Below are 26,642 nucleotides of genomic sequence, written 5' to 3'. Positions count from 1 at the left end.
TTGAATGCAACATACAGAGCAGGGGAAAGAAGTGGAGCTGATGATCCAGATTTAAAATACAATTTTAGAAGAGGGTGAAGAAAAGCAGTTCAACACAAACTCTCAAAATGCAGCCTTATGTCCTATTGATTTTTCATCTTTGTGAATGTTAAAGTCACTGAGATGTCAAGCACAGCAGTAAGAGACTTCTGTAACTCATTAAAAGGTGCTTCAGTGCACCAGGGTCACTTGCAGCCCAGGGTGAGCTCTGTTCTGTTTGGGTTAGACTTCACATATCAAGTGGTTGTTTTCTGCTGGGGTTTACTTAGAAGTCATCAGATTACTGTGAAAAGCACACCAACATGCACTGGTTCATCTTCCTCCGAAGGCAGGCTGAACCAAAGTGATTTAGTAAAGCTTTCCGGCACCTGTGTTGGCCTAAGGATGTGGTTGCAAAAAAGTTTACAGGGACAGAAAATATATTTTATTAATTAGGAAAATGTCTTCGCAAAACCTTTTGGATATAGCAGCTCTTCTTCAAGCTGGGATGGCTTTATAGAATAATCCTACAATAGCTCATTTATATTTGCAAAATCAAAGACCTTTTATTACCCTTGAGCTGAGTTAATAAAATAATATTTTACTACCTAAATAAACATGTATGAAGTTGAGCAAATACATTTTGCTTTCCAACATCCTATCCACTAAAGAAAGCTAAAAGAAGTATTCTGGTTTGGATTTTCAGCAGCATTTGTGAGTGAGCTAGAAGAATATTTCAGGAAACCCAGGTCATTTCTGGGTAGAAGTAACCGAAGTGAGAGAAAGAATAAATTTTGAGGGAAAATAGTTATGCAGAGCTTCACGGTGAAAGCAAAGAACTTGAGTCAGTAGAAGCCCTGAGAACCTAGTCTTGTAGCCATCACCCCAACACTTCACTCAAACATCCGAGCAGCTATCAAACTGACATTTGCTCTTTGTGAATAAAGTGGAATAGGTGCTAGCACCAACAATAAGCACTAGTGATTTATTTGAAGTTGTCAACAGCTTTGCCTTTTGATTTGGTTCTTAAAGAAGCTAGACAAATAATAAAAACTTGAAAAATGCTAGATTTAGAAACCCTCTCATGACAATGACAAGCAGGCTTTGTTGCAGCTATAAAGAAAATAAAATTAGCTTATGGTACTTTAGCAGTACTTTGATTGCCCAATTACGAGCTGAAGGTTAAGCTGACTTGGCTTTAAATGTAGTATGCAGACCCGTATGAGTAATTAGCAATGAAATGGTAAATTTCTCTTCGGGATTTTCTTTTTTTCTTTTCTTTCCTTTTTTTTTTTTTCTCCTTCCTTAAACAGACTGCTGTGAGTAATTCTTGGTCTGGAAATAGTGACTTCTCCTTCTGTGTGTTTGGCAGCATGAAGCCAGAATACAGAAATGAAAAATTGAAATAGGCAAGTTTTACTTCAGTCAAAGGAGAAGAGTGGGTGCTTGGATTTGGTTACACTTCAGCTCTTCCAAAGTGTCCAGCAGACGTGAACCACAGCATCACAAGAAAGTGATGCTCTCCTGTGTTCAGGCAAGGAGGCAAAAAGGTGTGTGGTGCAAAACTGGCTAAACACAAGTATTTCCACATCAGCGAGGTGCAACTGAACCTGAACAGGGAAGAAGCCGACATGTAGGACACGTTGTTCTCTGGGTGTGATTCAGACCAATCTGAGGTTGGGTCTAGCATTGCTTATATGAGCACTGCCTGCATCCTACATCTTTTAAGACCATGTATATCTATCTGTTTATTGGCATTTCCCTGAGTTTCATGACAGTAAACAAGGACAAAATGTAGCCTTACACTAATTTTTAAAAGCGCTCATAAACCAATCAAATCAGTATTTCAAATTGTTGTTGTTTTTCAAAAAGCTAAAAGATATAGCTTGTAGGTTTGAAGGAGGAAGAATCATACAAATAAGATATGATTATGTTTTTCAATATAATCATGGAATGTTACTTAGTGGTGACATAGATAATAAAACAAAAGTCAGCTGTCATTTGCATAAATAAAACAGTAAAGTGCTTCTGAGAGCTTGTCCTTGCTTTTTCATTGAAATAGACCCATGTTTTGAAGGCCTAGGGACTTCAAAGCCTTTTAACCAGCTGTCTGCTCACTGCGAGTCTGTTACCACCTACTGCCTAACTGGAGAGAAGCACTGAGCTTCATGACAGCAAGGTAGCTCTTTCACCAAACCTGCTTCTGCCTCTGAGAGTCCTTGGGAAATCCGAATGTGAAGAAGACAGGGACTTTTCGCCCTGGTAGGGAGCTGCTGTGCAGAAGCTCGCGTTGTAACTACTTGTTGTTTTGAGGAGTTCCCACAACATCAGGGGTCATTGCAAATACTGAATCTTCAGTTAACAAGATGTTATAGCATGTGGCACGTTAATGAAATAGTTTATCCCCCTTAAAAAATAAATAAATCTGTAGTGTTTTAAACTCTCTTGTGCAGACTCTTCAGGTTTTCTGTATGTGGGCCTATTGGGTTAATTGTACATACAAACTTTTAAGCACATACATGCCTGTTTTACTGCTGCCTAACTAATTTGCTGCTAATCCGTAGGCTCTACTGAATGTATGCATCCTCCAGTAGGACTGGTTTCCTGAAAGTCTCCCCAGACTTTACCATGCCTCTCTTCTTCCCTGCCTACATCCCACTTGCCATCCAAATAAATTCCTCATTACGTAATTTCATCCCTCTTCCTCAGTCATTTTTCAGAGTTATCCTTCCTTGTCTCTTTAGTTTGCCAGGTAATTTCTTTACCTCAGATAGATCTCAGTTTGTCATTCCTTCTTCTGATGTACAAGCACACCTATAGTCTCTTACTTCTCTGCCATGCTTGTTCTCCTGTCTTTCAGCAATTTGTGCCCACATGTTCCTACCAGACAACTTCTCTTTCCTTGCCACTATTCCCTTTAGTAAGCACGTCTACAAGGATCTCCATTCCTACGAACCTCCCTATAAATATCGATACCCCCTGATTCACTCTGGTCTAGTTGGAAATGTTCCTCATTTGTGCCTGTAAGATCAGAAGGGGACTTGGGCCTTCTCCAGTAACAGAGTTTGGGTATATATGTGTGTTGGTTTAGTGCATAAGATTGTCCTGTTCCTATATATCCTATATATCTGCTGAATTATAAATTCATCTTCTCTCTGCTGCTTTTTATATTGTACTGCACTGTTTGCCTTACCAGAGGGCATTATGCGGGCAGACCACAGCATGCTATAAGCTGATTGCTGCCTGAGCCTCTCCAAGTGGTTTTGTCAGAGTAATTTTCTTCCACAGAGAGAGCAAGTGGAGACCAAATCACTCCCTGATTCACATAAAGAATGCAGTACCAACGTGTGCATATGCTGGCTTACGCAGCTGTTTATCTGTGTGTGCTTCAGGAAAGTGTTCCTGGGATTCTGGGACAATGGCTATGTATGAAAGCAGAGGGAAAAGCTCGTTTGGTTCTCCCTCAATGAATTCATAGTTCAAAGACTGAGGAACAAGCTGAGGGGAGAGGACAGACGAAAGGTGTGGTGCACGTGTGACCATAGTAACAAGACTAGGTGGTACAGTAAAGATACTGGCTTCCTTGTGTGCCTGTGGCAATATGAAAAATCATAAATACAACATAACTGCAGTCTTAGAGTTACCAGGGCCTCTGGAAACTTAGGTAGTTAAAAATGATGTCTAAGTAATTCCTAACTTACTTCTCGAGTATGTGCCTGTGGGTGGACAAACTTTTCTAGCATTTCAGGCCAGGCGTAAATCTTCAGGAAGGATATGAGGCTCTGTGGCAGAGATCAGAAAGTGTATGTGTATGACAGGGGATATGTATACATTTTGCAATGGGTAATGAAGACTGTGAGGATGAATGGCCAAAATATAAGAGGAGGAATTAGGTTGTTCCCCTGCCCCACGCTGAGCTTCATTTCTTATTCCATAGTAGGAGATGCATTTGACTTTTTTTTTTTTTTCCAGCATAGCTGATGCATCAGCCTTTCTTCCCTGTTGAACTGTATTTTCGACTAAAACTTGTGTCTGCCATTGCTTTTGGTCACTCAGAGACATTTGGAAAGTGACTTGCTCTCTTTGCTGGTATTGACTGCCTTCAGCTAATGTCACTTCATTTATTACTTACTGCAAATAACTTCTGATTAGGTTGTCAGTATCATGACCCTTTCCCCTCTTCCTTATTTTCTTTCAAAATGGGAAATTTGTACCATTACTTAGTGCTATTATTATTATTCTTGTAATGTGTTTTTCTGTACATCAGAGCACCGTGTACTCAGTGTCTAAGAGCTCACAGTAAACCTGTTCTACTTTGTGTAGGTTTTCAGAAGGTGAACTTCACCATAGCATCTGCACATTCTCCATAAGTACAAAAGCATCATGACTAATATGTTATGTAGCTTTTTTCTCTTCTCTTTCCTATAACATAAGCTATGTGGAAGTGTTCAGAAAGTCCAGGTACAGTGTACAGGAGAAAACAGAGGTTAAGAAAAATATATATTTTGCATTTGGACAGAAGATGATTGTGATAGTCCTTAACACTTAACAAAATTAATTCCCCATCTTGAACCATTTCTAATGAAAGCACAGACAAGATATATCTAGAAATTGTATGTTACCAAGGGGCAAAAATTGTCAGTTCTTGTCATTATTCTACAGCTTTGGCCAGCCTTTCAGATTCTGCACCCCAAACTGATGAGCACCTGAACAGTAGGAGAAAGATCTTGGATTTTGACTCAGTGCTTCTTCTGAGAGGACCAAGGCAGGAAATGAAGGGATGGTGTGATACTGCTATCTCAACCTGACTGGTTTGAGACTAAGTAATAAAAAGTTTTGAAAATAACATCTGGACGCCATTTCTTCAGATTATCAGAAAGGATATTGCCCCGGTACATGAAGGTAGAGTAGGTCACATCCGGAGCAGAAGAATACAGATGTGTGTCCAGCTTTTTTCACTTTGTGAAGAAACCAAATTGAAAACCTGTAAACAACATAGCAAACTTTCAGGTGCCATGCCAAGAATGTCATGTGTTATATGGGCTGTAATAGCCCAGGCTGAGACATAAGATGTAGGAAGTCTGTAGACCCAGACATGCTTCTGCATTATAGATTCACAGAGACGGGAAATAATTTAATTTCCCGGTTAGCTTAGTTAACATCTCTGGAGGTACCGGAAAGCCAAATCATCTTTCTGCCGTGAAAAATAACAGAAACTCATTCCAACTTTAGTGATATATTTAAAAAAACAAACAAACAAGCAAACAAAAAAAAACCACCACCACCAACAACAAAAAAAACCAAAACTAAAGAATTTACTTCTTTTCCTGAGTGCTTCACTTTTAACTTTGGTATACTTATCTATATTGTTTTGCCTTTCCAGTTATCAAGAAGTGTGTGGACTCTTGTTCTAAGCCCAAAACAGCCAAGACATATGTGTATGCTACAGAAATCCTAAAGACTGCTTGCTTTTATTTGTGTGCTTCCCACCACTAGGCAAATGAGTGTGTTGCAAATTTCATTGGTGGAGAAAAACACCAAACAGAGATCTCACAAAAATTGTTATGCAAATGTCCAGGTTACTATTAGTCATCATTGTAATCTCTGGACAGTCTTCATTAAAATCATGACTGCTCCTAACTTTTTTTTCCTTTTCTGTGGTCCTGTACTGCTTCAGGATAAAGTGTAAAGATTACATTAGCACGTATGAGAATGTTCCTATTCTGACATCTTTGGGAAGAGCAGGCAAAGCCACAAGGGTGCAGCAGCAGCAGAAGAGGATGTGAAAGCATGGCAAGTGTGTAGCAAGGAGATGTGGTTTTCATCTCAGTTGCACAGTGGGAAGTACTGCATTCAATAAGTTTTCTGTTCTCCTTACTTGAACACTTTTGAACCTACAGACTTTTGGGGAAAAGGTGCTTGAAGAACACTCCTCTTACTTAAAAGTAAAAGAAAAAAAAATAAAAACAACTGAAGTTTTTCTTGAATAAAACAAGATGCTGAAATACATCTTACAGCAAGAGACCGTCAAGACACAAAATCAATCAATCTGGCTCTTGCAGTATTACTTGGCTATTCTATTTCTCAAGTGTTTCTAAGAGGATTTATGTTTTCCAGTCTGTTATCACTAATGAGCATTCAAAAGGAGTGGAAAGGTGTTTGGGAAGTGTATCTTTCAATTCAATAGTGCAGACAAAGGCCTAAGAGAAAAGTTTTCAAAAGGAGAGAAGAGTCTGAGTGGCAAGGAGAGATGCATTTGGTTGTTCGGTTTCCTACGTGGAGTTGCAACAACATGGATGTCAGGAACATTTTGACATTTCCTGAAGAATAGTTTGTCCTTATAAGCAGAACAAAAACAGTATTTTGTCTTTGTATAAAACAGTAAAAAGATGAGAAGAAAAAAGCTATCACAAACATGTACAGTGGTGACTTATCTACTTTCTAGTAGATAAGGTGAGCAAGAGACAGCGCTGACATTTAACGTGGATTGTGGCACCTGTTACAGCTGAGCACTGTAAAGCATTTTTGCCTTGATCCTCAACACAAGTTGTTTTGGGAGACTTATTTGTTCTTTTCCTTTGTAATTCATTTAAATAAACCTGTGACTCATTTTCCCCAGAGAAGCTGGCTATGCTGCTGACAAAAGAAGATTCAAAGATTAACAAACTAGCTGTCTTGCTTAGAAAAAAACACGCTGGTAGTTTGCCTGCCATCATTTTCTCTGAGGACACTCACTTGAAAATCTGACGGGTACACTAATCAAATTTTACTTTTGGTGGTAGCCAGTTTGCACAAGCAGACTTCTTCCTTCCCCCTTGTGCACCAGAGTGGTCTGCTGTTTGTCCTGTGTGGTCCTGTAGGAATTTCAGAGGATTATCGGAGAAGATTAACTATACTCCTGAGAATCCCTTAGCCCTGTGTCATGGCCCATGAATGAGCAGCAAAATTAATCTGGTACCATGGAATATTGATGGAGTACTTGCTGGGTTATGTTTTATTTATAATGACAGCCAAAGCCCTTATCTCTAGTTTCAGTAGGAGAGCTGGTCTGGCAGTCCATCTGCCTTCCTACTGTTGACCCGCTGCAAACAGCCACTTTCCCCACTCATGTCCCACCCAGTCCCTTCTGCTATCTGGGCTGCCTGTTTTTTGCTTTGGAAAAGAGAGAGGCAGCGAAGTAGGGAATCTTCTGCTCCAGCTATCTGTCACTCTTTCTTTAAACCATATACCATTAGCCTGGTGAGCGGTGACATGGGAGGAACTTGAAAACAGTAATTTGGAAGCTGAGAAAGACAACTGCGTGCTGGCATTGGTGAGATGTACATATCTTTATCTAGGATAAGTCTACAGCAAAATGAGCTCAATGAAGCTGAGGGAGACGTTGCTGGAGGGAGAAGTGGAATTGGGAAAACTGATGCTGTGCACACCATGATTATTATTTACCCTGTGAGAAAGCATGAAAAATGGTAAACATAACACGTGTGAGAGGATGCCAGCCTCAGGGAGATGGTTACTTCCTGATCGAAATGGTGAAAAAAATAAAGCTAGACACAGATGAAGAGAAGTAGAGCTCTACATCCATACCTAGATGTAGGACTTAGAAAATACTATTGTAAGGGAGCAGCAGAATGAAAGTGAACAAATTCCTTAGAACATTAAAGAAAGAAATGCCATTTAACTGTAGTACTGTAGAAAGATATTTTGTATACAGTCTGTTCCATGTTTGGAGGTAGACTTAAGTTTTGATTTATATGAACCTAAATGGTCATAAGTTTTGATTCATATTGTAAATTATAAGCCTGCTGGAGTAGTCTCATCTTTGAAATGTGCTTAGAGAGTGTCCCGTATTCAGTCCTTTCTCTTCAAACTTAGAAGTGTGCTACTCACTTAGAAGTGAGTAGCCCTTAACTTTTGAACTCAGCCTTCTCCTCAGCCTCTGATACCTAAGATTTAATACAGAAAAAATGATGATGATACCATAATGGTAACTGCTACGCAAAGGACAGTGTATTGCTGTTATTTTTAGATAGCTACACTTGAATTGTGCCCACCAGAGTGACAGATAATGATAGGCTGATTTCTTGTCCAACAGGTGTTCTAAGATTTGCCCCTGCACACTTTTAAAATCAAATAATAAATCAAAATTCATGTACATGGAAGGATGTCAGACTGCCCTTTGTCACCTTCCTGGGTGGCCTAGCATTATGCACCAAAGGGAGATTACATTGGGAAGAAAGAGAGAGGCTGGAGAGAAAAGGGAGGGATTTGACATAAGTGTCCAACATGGCTAAGATGAAACTGTGCTACAGGAGAGGGTGGTTTGATACAGTTGTAGTTGTAGAGCAGATTTTCTCCATTTACAAAGTAATTGCAAGGGAGAAAAGAGGAAAAAACAAATGGACAAGGCAGGTTTGAGAAAGTCTCTGGTGTGTTTTAACTCATGTCAGTCTGGAGATCTTTTGATGAACAGCAGCCAGCTCACAACAGTGTTGGCCCACCAACTGCGTGGCCGAAGTGAAATGAGGATACCACACCGGTATTTTGGCATCGGGAACAAATCTTAATGCCTTTACCAAGCAAAGGAAGATGCTGAGTATTTTCTGTTCTGAAGTGTAATTTACAGTCTCTTTTCCTTCTCTGGTGAGCATGTAGAGAAATATATTTATGACACCTACAGTTAACTAAGTACAAACACCTACAAAAAGCCGTGAGACTGTGTCTGTAAATTTGGATTCATTCTCCTTATTTTGTTATTTCTTGTCCAGTGCTGAGCTCACCCATTTTAATCAATACGAAGTATAATGCTGTATCTAAACCAGAATTGTGATACACATACCTTGTATATTTTCTCAAAGTCACATTCCTGAATGTCTATTATCACTTTTATATTTTTGCTGCTTATGGAAAAGATTCATTTGGACTTGGCCTGGCTGTTTTCATGTAGGATGGAGCTTTCAAATCTCAGGGTCAGAACCTTTAATCACTGACTTCGGTTGAAGAAAGTGGTTTGTTTGCCAGTTCAAGTCATCTTTCAGATTTGCAGATTCTACTTAAACCTCATTTCTTGCCAAGGAGGATTCATTTCTTTTATTACAACACATTGAGAGATACAAAGAAGATTAAGGATATTTATTACTGTAATTGGAGTGACGCAGCTGAAGGAAGTTTGAGGGAGAAGAGGGAAATGTTCTTTGTGGTGGAAACAAGGTCAGCATCAGTAATTAAAGCTCTGCCCCTCCTTTCCTGCACATCAGAACAGGCAATGCTTGGCCTAGAGATCTCCCTTGTTTTTTCCATCCACGAAGTGAGAGCACTACTGTTTCCCAACCCTGGCAGAATTTTAGAGTGGTGACTATGATTCTCTGTTTGTTATATGAAGGACAGTAAAAATGAGACTTTGCTTATCTAACTCTTATTCTAAATACAGGCAGTTGTCAATCAAAACCTGATAGCCTTCCATCAGGCAGGTCTCCAACCCCACCTGTATCCGTTCCACATCACATGCTGAGCACAGTGACACAGAGACAATATTCCTGTTCTCACACTGCACGCAGAACCGTGCTCATACAGAGCAAGTATTGGTTTTAATTGAACAATTCATGGCTAATTATTAGAATTTACTCTGTTAATTACTGAAAATAAATGTGTAAAATTCTGGTGTGATAGCCTTCTATGATTCTTAATAAAACAGTTGCTAATGGGAGCTTTCATACACTATCCCTGTGTGTGGCAAGCAGCTAAGTGTCACCACCTTCTGCTCCAGGTGTTCTCACAGAAGCTGGTGCCCTGGGGTGTGATCCTGCAAACACACCTATTCCTGATCCAAAGCCTGTTGTGGTCAGCAGGAGTTTTCACATTCAGTTCAATTGGCTTTGAGACAAGCTTGAGGGAACAGAGCACTGTTGGCTCTATTCAGTCCAGGGTTTGGTTATTTGTTAGGTAAAAGTCACGTGCACAAGCTGAGGTTAAACCAAGCAAACAAGTTATTCCTGTAGGAGCAGAGGAAGCAAGTGTTTTGGAATTTACAGGATAAAGAAATTTTGTGCAGATTTTTATTTTTTATTTTTTTGAGAGGTCTTTTTATATAATTTACTCCTCTGTGAAAGGAATTTTTTCTAACAAGATTCTAAATAATAGTCCAAACAAGATTCCAAATAAAGAAAACATGTTCTGCTTCATAGAGACAGTATGACTAAACAGAGTTTCAGTTCCCTTCCCAGTGGCTGTGTGTCAAAACCACCTAAAAAGAGGGCTCAGGTCATAAAAATGCATACAAGTGGCTGGCAGAAAGGTCTGTTGCTGACTTTATCTGCAGGTTTCCTGTAGGTTGAGAGCTGTGCATTGTGCTCCTTGGGTGTACAAATGGCAACATAAGGAAATGCACAGGCACGTACAGCTTCAGCACCCAACACTGAGGTATGCGGCTTTACTAACAAGAGACCCACTGGGTCAAAGCCCGTGGCTATCATTTTGTTGAGCAGCTCGTTTGATTAGTATCCATCCCGAAGAACCAGACCCAACTTCATGGTTGTTGTTTTGTTTTGTTTTGCCAGGCTGTGGCTGTTTTCTTCTTATGTTTTTGATCTATCTCCAGATGTTGCTATGAGGAAAGGAGTCAGCAATGACTGATGTGGAGCCCCTGGTCACAGATTTTGCAGCATCAGGAAGGTCGGGCCGCCGGAACGCCTTGCCGGATATCCTGGGCTCTCCTGCTGGTGCTGGGACTTCAGACCTGCCACACAAACTGGCCGAGCTCTCCGTTTCAGAAGGTAATGCCTGTACGTCCCAGAAGCAGACATTTCTATGCATTCTGCCGTCATGCAATTTTGATGTCAATACTAATCTTTTTCTTCATTCAGGATTAAGTTCAACCTTCTAAAGCAGTTACCGCTTGTACCTCCTAACAAGACAAGTTAATTTTAACCCAGACTGAGTCTGCCACATCCACCCACAGATTCTCTGTGCAGTAGGTTGGGGAAGGGTGCTGGGAACTGAATTCCAGTTCCACTGAAGAAAGGGAAAAACAGTACATTGCTGGGTAGCCTGGAAAACCACCACATCAGCTATAAATTAGGGTCTCCTCCTGCACTGAGATAACAGCACAAGACAGTAAGCTGCGCTGCTGATCCGATTACAGCTGTCATCCCAACTCAGACATTTAAATTAAGAGTAGGGTTTACACTGATTTACTCCTGCTACTAAGCTTTGGACATTGCTATCTGACAGCAGTGTTGCATTTTGCCGTGTTCTTTAGGTTGGTAAATGTCCTGTTGATGAACACGGGTCTAATCAATGCTGGCTTTGCATTTAAGTTTTTGTTGTTTGTTTGTTTCACTTTTAGAGAGGTTTTCAGATTCTTTCCACTGCTCAGGAAAAGTCTGATTTCTGATGCCAGAGAAATGAGAATTATATGTTGCCCCTGAGCATGGCTCGCCCCTACTTTTTTAGGTCCTGATTTGGAAGATTTTTTTCTTTCTCGTGCCTGTCACTTTTGCAGCTCTTACAAACACCACTGCAGCTGGTGGTCCAATTCTAGCAGCTGCAATGGTACAGGGGCAGCACAGTGAGCCTGTGCTAAGGAATGGAGGGCCCATGAATCCGAGCTGAAGTAGGTTACAGGAAGGATTCCCAGGCACAAAGGATGTATGTCCTGTATGTCCTGCTTGTATATTGCTGAAAGCAATTACAGGATGTTGAACTTACAGCCTCCTAACACCTTTAAGTTGTCGGGGGTTCTTTGATTACAATTTGTTCTTGCTCTGAACATTTCATTTATACTCTTTGGGATTCTGTAAATCCAAACCCATCTTGGGTGCATCAAAGGACTGCTGGTGGTGAAAAAGAGGGCAGGTAGAAACAGCACTTCCAGGAGGAGTGGGAAGGGACTGGATCACCACCTCCTGGCTTTGAATGTGGGAAGGAGAGGGAAATAAGGATCTGAATGGGTGCTGGAAGGAGGCATTACCTTTGAAAAATGGAACAAGGACTTATAAAGGGGAGAGGGTGGACGTAAAAAAAAAAGGGGAAACAACAAGGATGGTCAGATATACTTAGGCTGAAGGGCAGTACTGAGGAGAATTGGGGGAATCTGGAAGAGCAGGTGGGACAGGCAGTGGGCATTGTGTCAGAGTGCATTCAAAGTAACACGGGTTAATGCCAGCAGATAAGCCCCAGTTCAAACTCCTTGGCTTTGAGAAGTGATTTTTCCCTAGGAATATGAGAAGTACATCCCTACAGACTTTCCCATTGTGTTGTATGTGACTTCAGTGCTGAAAATCTATTCCAAAGTATAAACAGGCACTTAATGTTTAATGCTTTAATTTTCAAATATGATGTTTGTTTGTTTGTTTGTTTTTTTAATTTCAAAAAGCTCTTCCACCTGGCACAGGTTGCACATGGTGAACAGAGTAGGTTCCAGCAAGAGAGAACTGTTTCCCTTATCAAACGGGATGCAGATGGGAATTACTGCTGTTATTAGTGTCAGGAACTGTGGAAGTAAAGCTCTTGAACTGGCCAGTCCAACCCACTGAAATATTCATTGCTACATTACGTATAACTAACCTTTGTATTGTTTAGAGCAGTGAACCTTGAGGGACATGCACAAAACCATGTTAAACAAAGCTCAAAACATACAGCAGCGGAAGATAAGTGCCTCATGTTTGTTTCATTTTGGTCTCTAGAAAGCTTAGTAGTTGGAAATTATATACTTTTTAAAATATGGAAAATTTCTCTCTGATCCTTTTTTTTTTTTTTTCCCTGAATAAAAATAAACATGAAAGAGTGAATGTCTTGTTAAAAGAAATGTTACAGCACAACATATAATAAGCACTCCAGACAGAATAATCCTCTTCTGGTGTTCATCCAATGTATAAAGAAAAAGAAATGACACAGCTACATTAGTATTAGCAAAATGTACCAATGCTTTCTCACAAATGCAAGGACCAGCACTGCCAGGATTTGGAGAACAATTTAGAGCACGGAATTATCCTTTGCTTTTGTCGTCGGCATATAGCTGTACCAGAGCATGCCCGGAAGGAGCAGCGGCTGTTATCAGCACTCTGCAGTAATGATAATAGAAAGTGAATACAGGACACAGTTAGGCACACTGTGACGAGTGGGCCCTGCTTGGGTGCTTTTTGGGGTTGGGAATTGGGAATTCTACAAGTATCGAATGGGAATTACAGCCTCATTTTCTTGTCAGTTAAACTTCCAATCAGCTAGCAAGCAAAATGAGGGGAACTCGTCAAAATGGACAGAAAATCTGTAAGTTCAAATGCTGTGACTGGGAAATTGTTTGCTTGGGAAACATTTTGGGCTCTAACAAGCAACTCTTTTGCCTGTCTCTGGCTTTAACAATAAGCTATTAACAAAATGAAAGCCACTTCCAGCTCAGAGCAAAAAGGCTGGATAAATGAGAAAAGTGAAGATGGAACATGTGGCTATATAAAGCATGCCCTATTTTTTTCTGCTGTGAAAGATTCAGTGAAGATTGTGGGAAATGGTGAGGAGGACTCTCTCCATCTTGCTTCAAATTTAGCTAATGCTCATTGGATCATACATTTCCTTTCCTTCTAAAATGCTGTTACTTGCTGTCAGAGAGAAAGGTCAGGAACAGAATGTGCTAATACCATTTGTCTGGTTGAGAAAAGATGCATGTGTTCTTTATGAATACACAAGGATCCTGTCTGTGTGACACAAATTCCCGTGCACCCTGAAGGTTGCACCAAATTCATGTTCTCGTTGACATGGATGGGAGAGATTTTGGCACCAGCTACTTCTATCAGAGCCTAATTCTGAAATGAAGGCTATCTGTAGCCTAACTACCTCTGGTGATGCGTTAGTTTCAGAGGGCTGATACTTCCCAAAGGTGGTCTGGTAGGAGGCTGTAGTGGAACCACGTTAAACAATTGATTGGTGTCATTGGTGATCCAAAGGTTAAAGAGGAGTCTGCAAGAAGTTTGAGAGCAAAGAGGCTACACTGGCCACCTGTAATCTGCTTTAGGGGAAAATTCTGCCAATAACTTGTTTGCTGATTTTTTTTCTAGGTGACTATGTATGACTGACTTGATGCACTCAGCAGCTTAGCACTTGTTGCACACTTAAATGCTGCCAAGTACGAGATTAGATTTCCTTGAGCAAAGTGTGTTTTCCTCTACCCTGTTTGCAAGACTGCACTGGTATTGGACATCCAACCCCACATAGGAGCAGCCAATAGAGGATAGAGCTCTATCTCCCCTTCCACAGCAGTGCTGTGCTATGTAATAGTGAAGGATGGCAAATAACTCATTTCTTAATTTACCACTGTAAATCTCCAAAGCTTCCAAATCACTGAGCAGGCTGAGAACATCAAGCAGTTTCTGCCAAGAGCTTTAGCTGATAAATTGCTGTGGTATGTAGAGACCAAGATATATAATTCTTTTGTCTGTTTGTGATTTTTATGGCAAGTCTTCAGGGCAAATAGCTGAAAATGTACCCCTTAGATTATGATTGTTAAAGTGGATAGAACTTGGAAGATGGTACAACCAGATTTGCTGAGCAGACCCCTCCTTACCTCCAAAAGCTACGGTCTGTCTTAGATTTGTGTATACAAACTGTTTTGTTACCATTGTTAATGCCATGTGGGACTTGAAGATAGTGTGAAAATAGTTACGCTTTGCAAGGAAATCAAGGCAAGAGGAGTTCTCATTTCTCAGTGACAGAAATCGAGCCTCAAAAGAGACAGAGCTGAATTCTGTTGTTCTAATGATGACCATGACCATAAATCACTTATGCTAGGGTGCTTTTACTTGTGCTACTTGTGTAATCATTCCACTCTAGTGTATGGAAGAATGAACTTCCAAGTCAGAATACAAGGGAAAAAAAATATATTAATATATATACACACACACATCCCATCATCTTGTGAAAACAGGATGAATTTTCCTAGGTATTTCTTGGTAAAAAAGGTCAGCCAGATAACTGGCATGTTCATAAACTGTAATGTTATCTACCTGAAACCAGGCAATTCTGAGAGGAATGCAATATTCTAACCTGACTTTGGAAATAACCCAGAAAAAAAAAATAATAATAAAGAAAAGTTTTCTCCAGTCTGATTCTTACAACCAAGTGCACATCGATCAGCAGGTGCAAGGAACAGGGAAATCAGCACCAATAGGAAATTGCTTTTGGATGATGCCTTTGCAAGTTCTTTATCTTTTCAGTTAATCTCCCTTTCCAAAGCACCCATGAGTGTGGTAATAAAGAGCCAATCTAAATAGAGGTGATCAGGAAACCCAAATATTTAGCAGCAATTAAAAAGCTCTGAGAGTGTGCGTGGTATAAATGTTTGATTCTGTGTTTTTGTAGATGAAGGAGCAGAAGGTGGAGAAATGCCATCATCCAAAGCCTTGCTGGAAAGTCAAGAGGCAGAGGGAAAGAGCAGCGATTCCTAACACTTAAGGACTGCTGGATTTGCGAAACCCATCAAAAGACTTTCCAGAGTTTCCCTGTGTTGTTACCTGTTCTGAAGTGTGGTAGCTACTGCAGCAGCACAGACAAGACTTCAAGACTTTTGCAACATCCTTGTATCTAGGTGGCATTAAGATGGAACTACTTTTTTTTTTTTTCTACTGTAGTCCATCAGAAACAATGTTCTACACATCCCGACGGGAAGAGAACTAAAGAATGTATCTGTTGTTCTGAGTTCTGTAATGGTTATTGTATTCATCCTAACTAATCTTCTTTGACAGTTTCAATGAATATAAATAGCAGATGTACCAAGTAATGATCGCTTTAAAATAAAAGACCTATTTCTTAATTTTCCAGAATAGCTTCTTTCTCTCTAACACAAAGGTGTATTTATTCTCCCCACCTTAAGATGATAATAAGTATGTATTAGATTACTGACCTAATTTGCAGTTCATCTCCAGAGATTTTTGTTCTCATTAGGGATATGTAGATGAATGTGAAAATTAGGAAAAAAAAAAAAGGAAACAAAAAAATATTTATTTTTCTCTCTTCCTCCTGACTTCAAAGAATTTTGTATACCACTTAAACCACCAGTGTCTGTTTTTAAACTCTCTTTAAACTCTATTTGATTATGGCAGATCATTTCACATATCCTACTCCCAGCAGTCTTGCTACTTCTGTCATTTCTGTTTTCAGGCTTAATATTGTAGCTATTCATGTGTATCTGAAATAAAATAGCCATGTTTGTAAGTGATTAAAACTGTTTGATCTTACAATGGAAATTAAATAGCTATTATGTTTTCCGTCTTCTGTTGAATCCTTGATGTTTCTTTTATTTGACAAGACTCAAACCCCATAATATAAAATTATTTCATCTCAGTTTTGCTTTTTTTCTTTACTGCTGATGAAGATGTTCCAACGTTTTTGATATTTACAATGGGTGTTCCCCGCTGAAAGGCACTGTTGTGCTATGGAAGTCGTGCTCCTGGAAACACCCACATGCACCCCTTTATTGTAGGAGACCCAAGAGTCATGCACAGACGTGCGCCGTTACTGCAGTCTAAAGCAGCTGCCATTTTATGTGCTTTGTGAAACCTAACCAGCACTGACAATCAAATGCTTTTATTTGCCCATACAGTCTCTGCTGGACTGTAGCCAGAGGGAAGAAGCATCCCCAATAGGTACATCAGACATCTGACAGGTATTCCATCTACAAAATATCTGTGTATTTTACAGCTGGCAGAGAGCTGGCAGGGAGGTTTTCCCACACAGCTACCACCCATACTATGCATTTGCATTTGTTCATGGGCTGTCTTTTGGGACCATTCAGTAAAGGGTGGATTTCATCTAACTGAGGCAATACCGAATACCCTCCTCTTATCTGCATTCCTTCAACAAGTGCAGTGCAGTATCTCAGAATTACTTACAAGGTTGGAAAGGTCAATAACCTACTCTGCTGGAGCAAAACAGGTGGCTTAAGAAAGTCTGAAGTAGCTGACATGGAGGACCAGAGTTAGAAACCACAGCAGAGAGGGACTCAGAGTCAACTGTGTCTGTGGTACACAAGCTTGTTTGGGTTGCAGTCCCATTCTCATACACCACCCTCCTTTATAGCATCCGGGCACATAAAAGCGTTGTTTCAAGAAGTTAAAACGATCCCATGGAAATCAAGTGGTTGAGCATTACTGAAACAGAATTCCTTATATGCTTTAAGTGGAGCATATGCTAAAACGCTCTTCTGGGTCATGGCCTATATTGAATTTTCCTCTTCCATCACAGTTGCAGCACTGTATATATTTAGAATCTTCTCTTACGTTAAACAGACGCTGAAATTTGGGTTACAGGAGTAGGTACTTAAACAAATATTTTGCTAGCCTAAGAAACTTTTTTTTTTTTTCTATTAAAATACCAGTCATGGGAACCAGGTGAATTTAGCAAATTATTCACGTGTTAAACTATGTATAAAAATCACAGACATACACACATGGAGTTAATTGCTCACAGATGTTGAGCTTAGAACCTTAAGCAGGGTGCTAAACACCCTGGAAAATTGGTGCTTACTTTGGTCTTGAGCTGTATGAACCTGTCATAGAGAGAAAGGGTATGGAAAGAAGGTTAAAAGAAACACTGCACAAGAAATAAAGACAAACAGGAAGATTTAAAATGCAACTCAATTAAAAGCAGGATTAATGTGTTTGATCTATAATATGTGGGGTTTGCAAATGACTGCTACAGTCAGTCCTCATTTGCCTGTTCTTTATCTAGTTGCAGATTAACCAAGTTGCAGATGCAGAAATACTATTTTTTTTTTTTTTTTGCTAAATGCACGTATGGTTTGTGTCTAAAGAATTGTTAGTCTAGGCTGCATGAGAGAGCTCTTCTGTAGTCAATTCAGATATAGAAGATGAGTAGCTAACCAGGGCTAACTATACCCTGGATCTTGTCAAATAAGCCTTTCCAGTTTGAGGCAGCTGCATATTTCTGGCCTGTGTACCTAGAACTACAAACACTGGTTGGTGTGAGAAATGTCGTGCTGAAAAACTTTGGTATCAAAGAATTTATTAGTTCTGTATTACTCTTGACACAGCCAGGCAGGAGGCAGTGAAGCCCTTTCCGAGCTCTTTAGGGGCCTCCAGGCCTGGGGTTTAGGTGTTTAGACAGGGTTATGGTCTGAAGCACCCCTAAAATTGTGGTTCCTTTTTTTTTGTTAGTATCTTGAAGATAGGTCATAAATCCTGACGAACTTTGGCTGAGCCTGGAAAGAGCCAATTAAGTGCTTCTGAATACTTCCCACTGAGCCAGTTTATCCAGCTTTAACCAATATCCAGGATATACCACCCTCCCATTAGCTCAGCTAATGAATAATTAATGATAGTTTTCTCTTAATCCATAGAGTAACAGATTTATGGCCCTGAATCAGCAGAATATTTTAAAACGTGCTTAACTCGAAATGCAGACTAGTCTCACTGAAGTCAATAGAACCACTCAGTGCCTAAAATTAGGTACATACTTAATTAGCTTGATAAATTACACCATCAAACTTCTATTAGGGCTAACCCGGTATTATAATGCATTAATCCCAATTTCCATTTGCAACGAGTGCAGCACAGGCAATAGCATCTTTTTCATCAGCATATAACACTGTCCTGGACTTTTAGAGAGCCAAGACATGTATTAGGACCAAGCAGAAAGGTAACTGTTGTTTCCAACTTTTGGAACTTAATGAAGTAATTATTCATTCTCAGCCACACTGCATACTTAAAAGAATAGGAAAAAAAAGCAAGGAAATAAAAATAAACCCCTGTAACTTCATTCTGCATGCATAAAACAATTTAGGTACATTGAACATGTATAAAATTGGATTCAGTCTTTTCCAGATATCATTAAGACAGTGATTTTCTTTGGATCAGCCCTTCATCAGAAGCTCCATGTAAGAGGTGGGTGAACATGCTGAGGCATGTCTTTTGTTTTTATTAATCAGGAAAGCTCAATTTATTTTCTGGAAGGCAATGAAGGAGTAAATAGGTTTTAAGGTAGAGGACTGATTATTAGAATGTTCTAATTTAGAAAGATTAAGAGGAGTAATTAAACTTTCTTTTTTTCATTCTTTTTTTTTTTTTTTAGGTGAAGCTTATTTGCTATAATTCCTCACACAGCTACCTTCACCTATGGCATATGCCATTATTCTGGTATAACATTGCATCAGCTGAGCTTAAAAACAAATGTCGGATGAAATGAGTGGCAAAACAGTTTGCAGGGTGGCATATTTTAAAAGGATTTTGCAAATCATTGATAGTACAGCAATGCAGAGGCTGGATTCAGTTGTCATTGAAGACAAAGATCGTTTTACACTAATTGCAGTGTGCATTGTATCTAATTTTAGTTTTAAGTCATGAGTTACAAATCATACAAAAAATTTCTCCCACTTTAGAAAGTCCACGAACAAAGGATTGAGACAAGGAAACTGCTCAGTGGAAACATCAAATATGTTTGTACTGTCCAAGATATGATATTTGCTTATATGGATCTTTGATCTGATGTGACCAGTTCTCTGTTGTGCAGCTTTCACTCCAGGTCATAACGGAGCAGTAATGACTTATATGTCTTTTACATACATAATATGCTTCCAAATGGGGCCTAAAAGACAAAAAGGGTTGTGTGCACAGAAGTTTCTTCATGTGTACCATACAGGAAAGTAAATCTTGAAGTGTATGTTAAAAGTAATCAGTATTCCTATGCTCACTTCATGGATGCTATTAATAAACAGATGCTTATAAATGATAGGTCAGCTGCCATATACCACCTGTTTCACTGTTCGGGGTCTGCAGTTTTTGTAGAGAGAATTTATTTAAATAATGCTCAGCTACTTCCATGTAAGAATCACATATCACAATATTAGCCGATGGTTTATTTTCAGTTTTTATCCCAGCATATTCATAGTTGCACCATGATGACCCACTGTTTGACAAGCAGAGATGTGGAATTATACCTTCTTTATCACTCCCAAATAGTGAGAGGCTACACAGTTATGACACATTAATAAATACAGTGGTGATCATACAAAGAATTATAACTGCACTTGCATTAATTAAAAATGACAACACAGCAGTGGCTAGAAGAGGTTTAAACCACACTTTACCATTGTGTATACCAAATATCTCTACATATCATACATGCAGAGAGGAATATTTCAAGATCTAGAAAACTGTTTAGGCCTGCTTTGTATTCCTCTCTCCTCCCTGCTCGAGCTCTGTGTGAGATAAAACCCGTGAGGAAGAATGAAAAACTCAGAGATTTATTTCTGCACAGATTTCTTCACCGGTTTGTCACAGGCCTTATTTGCTGTGCCCAAGGAGCATAAGCCCCAGACCTGCTGTGGAGCATGGAGGGTCTCCAGGATCCCCACTGGGCTGTGCTGAGTCCCCTAGGGAACAATGGTGGCGAGCTCCAAAGTGGTTTGGCTAGAAGTAACAAGGACTTAACTGTCCTGCCACCTAGTGGGATCCTCAGTCTGCCAGGTAGTTTGTTCGAATAGAGGGAGTCAGTTGTTCAAGCGACCTCAGCACCAGCTGGGAGACAGCTACTTGAGAGTGAAGTGCAAAGCAGGCAACAACTGGGCTGGCTAGAGACTGACTGTGTCCAGCTGATCTGAGACACTTACTAAGCTTTTTGCTAGGGGTCCAAACATGTCATTAGAGTCAGTACCTCGATGTCTCTATATGCAAAAAGTTTGGTGATCACAAGCAGCAGAGATCTTGCACCTCTGAGAATATTGCTCTAATAATGATTAGATTGGGAAAATAATCCTGGATAAACCCTCCAGCTACATAAGCACTGTCACTAGCAGATGTGCAGCACTTCTTCCTGTTTTCCCTTCTAACCTACTCCCTTGTACAGTGTCTGTCACCTCTGACCTGAGGACCCAGATCTCCCATGGAAACTCACTCACACCGCATGTGCAAAAGCAAGGAATTTAGGGTCCAAGGGCTGAGCTAGCCAAAAGCATGTTCAACTTGTAAACACTATAGTAAAACAAATGTCTAACTCTGGCTTGCAGCCTACCCAGGTTTACAACCCTGTTCTGTGCTTTGGGTTAGGGTGCCAACACCACCATATATGAGTGGTTTTGAACTCTGTTTCACCTTCCCCATTTGAAGCTGATCTATGCTGGATAAAGATTACCAATAAATGCTGAATCTGTTATTTTATTTTATCATTTCACTTCATGTCGCTGCTTAGGTTGGTGAGGAGCAGTTCATACCCCAAGAGGATGGGGGAGTTCACTTTTACAAAGTGGGATTGAAGGCAGCAGACAATGCTATTAGCTTCTCTGGCACTCTTCCTGTGCCAGGTCCTTGGCTTTAATGCTTTATGGAAAAAATATATATTTGGCTGATGATATAAAGCCTGCAATGTAAAGGGACCTCATTTAATGATTTAGACAATCCCTACTAGTGCTTTATTACTACTTTAAGAGAATCCGCCGTATAGTGACTGCAAGTCCAATGCCTATCACACAGCGTACTGAGAAACAAATCCCTGAGAGAATGGTTTAACCTTCCTATCTATATGCTTGCCAGAAACCTTGAGCACTTCGGTCACGTTCTTAAACTACCCACCAGTGGAGGCGGCCGGCGGGCACAAGATGGCGCCCGAGTCCGTGGCAGGCCAACGGCCGGGCCCTGGCGGTCCTCATACGCGCCCCCACCCCGCCTCTCCGCGCCTCAGAAACATCAGAGTTTGGGCTTCCTTCGCTAAAAACCATGACATGAAAAAGAGGGAGAGCTGTGGCAGCGCCAAGCAGCTCGGCTCCGGCGGGGACGCGGGACCGCGCTCCCCGGTGGGGCCGGCAGAGGGCGCCGCCGCCAGCCCGCCCGCCCGCGCTGGGCAGACCGCGGCTGTTTGCGGCCCCGGCGCGGTGTGCAGGCCGACACGGGAGAGCTTCCCCGGCCTCACACCGAAACCTGACCTACCCATCGCCTGCTCGATCGCTCAGCCAGCTCAGCCCATTCCTTTCCCCTGTCTGAATGTCTTATCTAACGCCATTCGACGCCCACATCAGCCTCCTCACCGCCTTCCTTCGGTGCTCGCTCCGTTCTTCACTCATAGACCTACTTATGCCTCCTTATGCCCAACATCAACTGTTAGTGCTTTAAACACCCCATATGAGAAAGCAGTCTCTTCAGTTGCCTTCATATACAGTAAAATGAGATGTAGAAGGACAACTCATTGCTATTCCTCCCAGCAAGTATTGGCCAGAGAGCTTACATATCAGACAGACCCCTAAGACCCTTGAGCCAGACCCTGAATAGCCTTTGTCTTGGGCACTGAGAGAGGGAAAGCTGCTCTAGGGAAAAAAATAGCATGTGACCATGTAAATAGAGGTGGTGTTGCAATATAAAAAAGTGCTGAAATAAGTGTGTCTCAGGCATTTTCTTTCAGACAGCCTTTGAACTCTTTGACTTTGTAACTTTTTGTTGTTGTTTGTTTTCAGTGTGGGCTTTTGTGAGTGGAAATTTCTAGCTAAATTTATGAGGGATAAAATGCTGATACGCAAGAAGGAGAATATTTAAAGCCGGGGAGACTAAGGACAGTGGGAATGGGTTAAAGGAATGAAAGCTGGTCCACTTTCTTTTCCATGGCCCTTCTTTGAGCAGAGCAGCTGAGTCTGTCTTGGCATGCTCCTGTACCCTCTGCGGCTTCTGGACTCTGGATGTTGTCAGCGCTGTCTGCAGCTCCCACCACTTGCTCAAGACAGTTTCAAAGGTCTGGAGGAAGACGCTATTAGAAGCCTTGTTTAACTATTACAAGATTAGTTAAGGAGCTTGCCATACGTAGAAGCTCTGGGTTATGTATCAGCCACACGGAGGGGGAGATCTTTTGAAATACATATACATGGATATATACATGTTGAAGGAATAGTGGATGTATCCGTATGTTCCCACTGGCATTTGTTACAGGACAGTCCAGGTAGTAAGTCCCATGATTATGCAGGCAGGGACTACATGCCTGTTTTCCTTTTGATGCGTATCTGCATTTTCTCCTATAACAGAGTCTGGACTTGGCGAAGCAGAAACCCACGCTCAGCAAGTTACTGATGTGTTTTTAAGTCTTCCATTGTGACTTCCTCATGTGATTTCTTGCATAATCCAGGATATGGAACTTCTCTGAATTGCTTCCTGTATCACGTCTAATAGCAGTGGCTGTTAACGTAATTTATAACTTGCAGGGATGAAATATCTAATAAGGCAGTTTGTAAATTGATCTGGTGGTTAAGCCTCTTCACAGCTAAAAGGCACTTTATTTTTAATAAATTTTCTCTAGACTCAACTTCCAGCGATTGGAGTTTTCATATCTTTGCATACTGGAGTGCAGATTCACTCTTATTTCTGTTTCTCTGGGATTGTCTCCCAATATCAGGGATGACAAGTTTTATCCAAGTTTCTCTTGTTATTAGTCCCTATTTAAAGCTAGTAATGAGCTATCTTAACCCTGCAATGCTCAAACTTGCTTTAGAATTTTGTTTTCCAGGAAGTTTACATATTTAGACTCATGAAAACTGAAACATGATGCAACACTTGCTCACAAACCTATGTGTAAAGCAGGGATATGGCTGCACTCTGTGAATGAATTGGCAAGGGAGGTCTGTAATTCTATCTAGGTCACCCAGCATGAGCCAACATTTCAGAAGCACTCCTGCCTGATTTGTGTCAGGCATTTTTTTTCCATTAACAACAGGCCCATAAATTTATAACCTATTATTATTTTAAAAATATATATTTATAAAATTATTTATCAAGACTGTGGAATTCACAAATTTCTTAGGAGTGCATTAACGCTCTCTGGATTCCTCAGCCAGTTTAGGACTACAAAAGAAGTAGCTTGTGCCAGAGAAGAGATTCTGATTCAGAGGAGACAGTGTCAGAGGGATGTGGCTCTGACTTATCTGAGGGATGACTTCTGGCTTTGGCAGGGTGTGACTCAGCCCTACCAGTCCATAGCTGGATGGAAAAGAGAGGGATTCATGCAATATCGAAGTCTTGAGGCTGGTTATACTGATTGCCAAATAGTCTCACTTCGTAAGTGTTAGACAGCCTCCATGGCATATACTAGGGCTGTAGAAAGAGAGTATGATACTCAGAGATTACCTGTATCTTTAATATTGTAAAGTTTGGATTGATGATGATAAAAATCATTCCCTATCTTTGCTAAAATACAGAATCCTTGAAACTTAATGCAGTGTGTTTCTGCTCCACTAGTACTCTCACTGATCTCCTCTGAACACCAAATCTACACAAGTCTTCCAGAATAAGTTGCATCTAGTCAAAGGCAAGTCATCTAATCTGCTTAAACGTTTGTGCTATTCTTCTGATTATACACATTATTTTCACTGTGTTCATCTTACTCATATGCCTTCTGAGTTTCTTTCAGAGTCATTATTGCCCCTGAAATAGTTACTTATTTATAAGATTGCTTTTCTTTCTTCCTCTTGTGTATGACCTCGCATTTAGCCATGCTGAAGTTGTAAGTCTGGAAAGCTGTTTTTTAGTATTGATTTTGCAATAACTAGGCAGCTGTTGTGAGTGACACCTAACATTTCTGTAAACCTTTTGAAGTTTTTTTAAATAGCTTTTCTATGCTTAAACACAAAAGAAAGCAAAGGCAAATATTAAAATAACCAAAGGCCTAACGGTACTAAGACAAAGTAACTTAATCTTCGATAGATAGAACTGGGAGCCAGGAAGATGACTAGTTTTAGCACCATCTAATTTTTTTTAAGGAGAGCCTCAGTCTTCAGAGTCCTCTGAATGGCAGATATAGTAATATAAGATATGAGACAACAACCCCCAAAATACCCTTAAGAAGCAGTGAAGACCCTGGAGATATTTAGTAGTATTTCCCTCGCTCTTTAAACCATTGTATACCAGCTGTTCTATCAGCTTAAATTAATGTGAATAAATGTCTTAATAGTTCATAATGAGGTATTGGCAGGTATTTACTTTCCACGTCTTTCCTAATCTCACGTTGCATCAATTTGTATCCTCAGAGAGAGTCTATCAAAATGAAATCCACAATCATAGACCACTCTGTGTTCACCAATTAGCCAGAGACACCAGGAACAGAACTTAACATAACTTGTGCTCTGATGTTAGCCTGTCCTGGCATTATTTTAATTGAACTTTCACACTAATAGGAAGCCTGCTAACATGTACCTTAAGCCTTGCCTAAGGTACGCCTTGCTCTTAGAAGGCATGTGGTATAAACATGTCTTCCCTGCTCCCATCTGAATTACCTTGAGCCTTGCCTATCATATGGTCAGCTGTTCCAGCAAAGCCCTTCCAGTGGTGCTTACATAGCACAAAACTGGATTCTTACAGCTTCTTTATACCTAGGACCATTCTATGACCACTTGTACAGCTGCATATTTAGGCATTTTCTTCATCTTCATCTTCATCTCTTTTGTTTAAACTGGGATATCTAAGGAGCTGCACATCACTAAACTTAGTAATTTTCTGACTCACCGAAAAGCACTACTGTTTATTTTTATTATTGGGGTCAGCAAATCAGCTAGAGGATGCATGAGATAATTTTCGTTAAGGACATTCTACTGCCCTGTTTGACATTACATTTTTCCACAGCACCAAAAGTCAAATCATTCTCAGCCCTGAAGCAACATCATTCCATCTGACACAGCAGCTACTAAAATCCAGTCATTTCTGTATTACGCTGAGATCAAAGCTGAATAGAGTCACAGTAGGGCTTTAAACAAGGTTAAAATGTGTTGAGTATACCTTAGTCTGCTCTCTAGGAAATCTCTTCTGCTTCCTGCTACACATAATTTTCAATGTGCTTAATTCAAAATTAGTCCCTTCTATGAGATTCCCCGAATGCCTGAGTGAGTTAGGACCCTGAATCATGTTGGCTTTCAGTGGGATTTAATACCTAAGGTCTTTGAGTGCCAACACTTGCTTTCATATCAGGAGAGTTAGGATTTGGTGTCACTGCTACTTTTTTCTTGCATACATGGACACATGCAAAGATGTTCTCCAGCTTCAGGGTCTGCTGATCCACACACAGAAATGTTTGAATAATACAGTCATCTCTAAACTATCTGAAAGTCTTATAACATAATATCACATTAACTATTGATCAAACTCTACAGAGTAATAATGGCTATCGTACTACAAAGATGCTGAAAGGATAGGTTTAATTGAGTTGTTGTAGCAAGAGTAGCCCTCCTGTGTTACATCCACAGCAGGACATGGCAGAAAGGTAGATAAACCTGACTTCAAACACTACCTGCACTAATTTTACTACTTTTCCATAACCAGAGTACTAAGCCTTTAGTGACAGGCCACACTGACTAGATTCTCAGCAGCTCCCAACATTGATTATGAGGAATCCACCTAAGACAACCTGTTGGTCAAACTTTTTCATCACGTGAGCCTGGTGGCAATTTTGTGCTGTCTTTTTTTTTTTTTTTTTCCTGAACAAATGATTTTTTTTTAATTTTTTTTTTAAGGGTTGAACGGAGTTGACCTGAGTCTGTGCCCCTCATTCTCTGAATGCCTGGGGGCCTGTGAAACAGGGCTATACCAGAGGGGAAAGGTAGCAAAAAGCATTTTTTGTGTCCTTTATTCAAAGGCTGAAGGTTAGAGCTGTCTCACATTCACCCT

At 40.4% G+C, this 26,642-nt stretch overlaps 1 protein-coding gene across 12 annotated transcripts in view; it reads left to right on the top strand.

Moving 5' to 3' along the window:
• The window catches only part of PKIB (cAMP-dependent protein kinase inhibitor beta), a 55,013-nt gene extending 38,731 nt beyond the window's left edge, over window positions 1-16,282 (top strand). For 11 of the 12 annotated variants that reach the window (XM_066994353.1, XM_066994352.1, XM_048065569.2 and 8 more), the window contains 2 exons: window positions 10,613-10,787; window positions 15,364-16,282. In XM_066994353.1, the coding sequence (XP_066850454.1) occupies window positions 10,640-10,787; window positions 15,364-15,449 (234 nt within the window). In that variant the 5' untranslated portion in view covers window positions 10,613-10,639 and the 3' untranslated portion in view covers window positions 15,450-16,282. Of the gene's footprint in view, window positions 1-824; window positions 10,435-10,612; window positions 10,788-15,363 lie in introns of those variants that run through there. The other variant, XM_013175391.3, reaches the window with a different exon arrangement.
• The last annotated feature ends 10,360 nt before the right edge of the window (window positions 16,283-26,642 follow it).

Source organism: Anser cygnoides, chromosome 3 (genome assembly GCF_040182565.1).
Source record: "Anser cygnoides isolate HZ-2024a breed goose chromosome 3, Taihu_goose_T2T_genome, whole genome shotgun sequence".
In the NCBI taxonomy this organism is placed as follows: Eukaryota; Metazoa; Chordata; class Aves; order Anseriformes; family Anatidae; genus Anser; species Anser cygnoides.
Note: the sequence above shows the minus strand (reverse complement) of the source record. Positions and strands in the feature narration are given on the sequence as shown.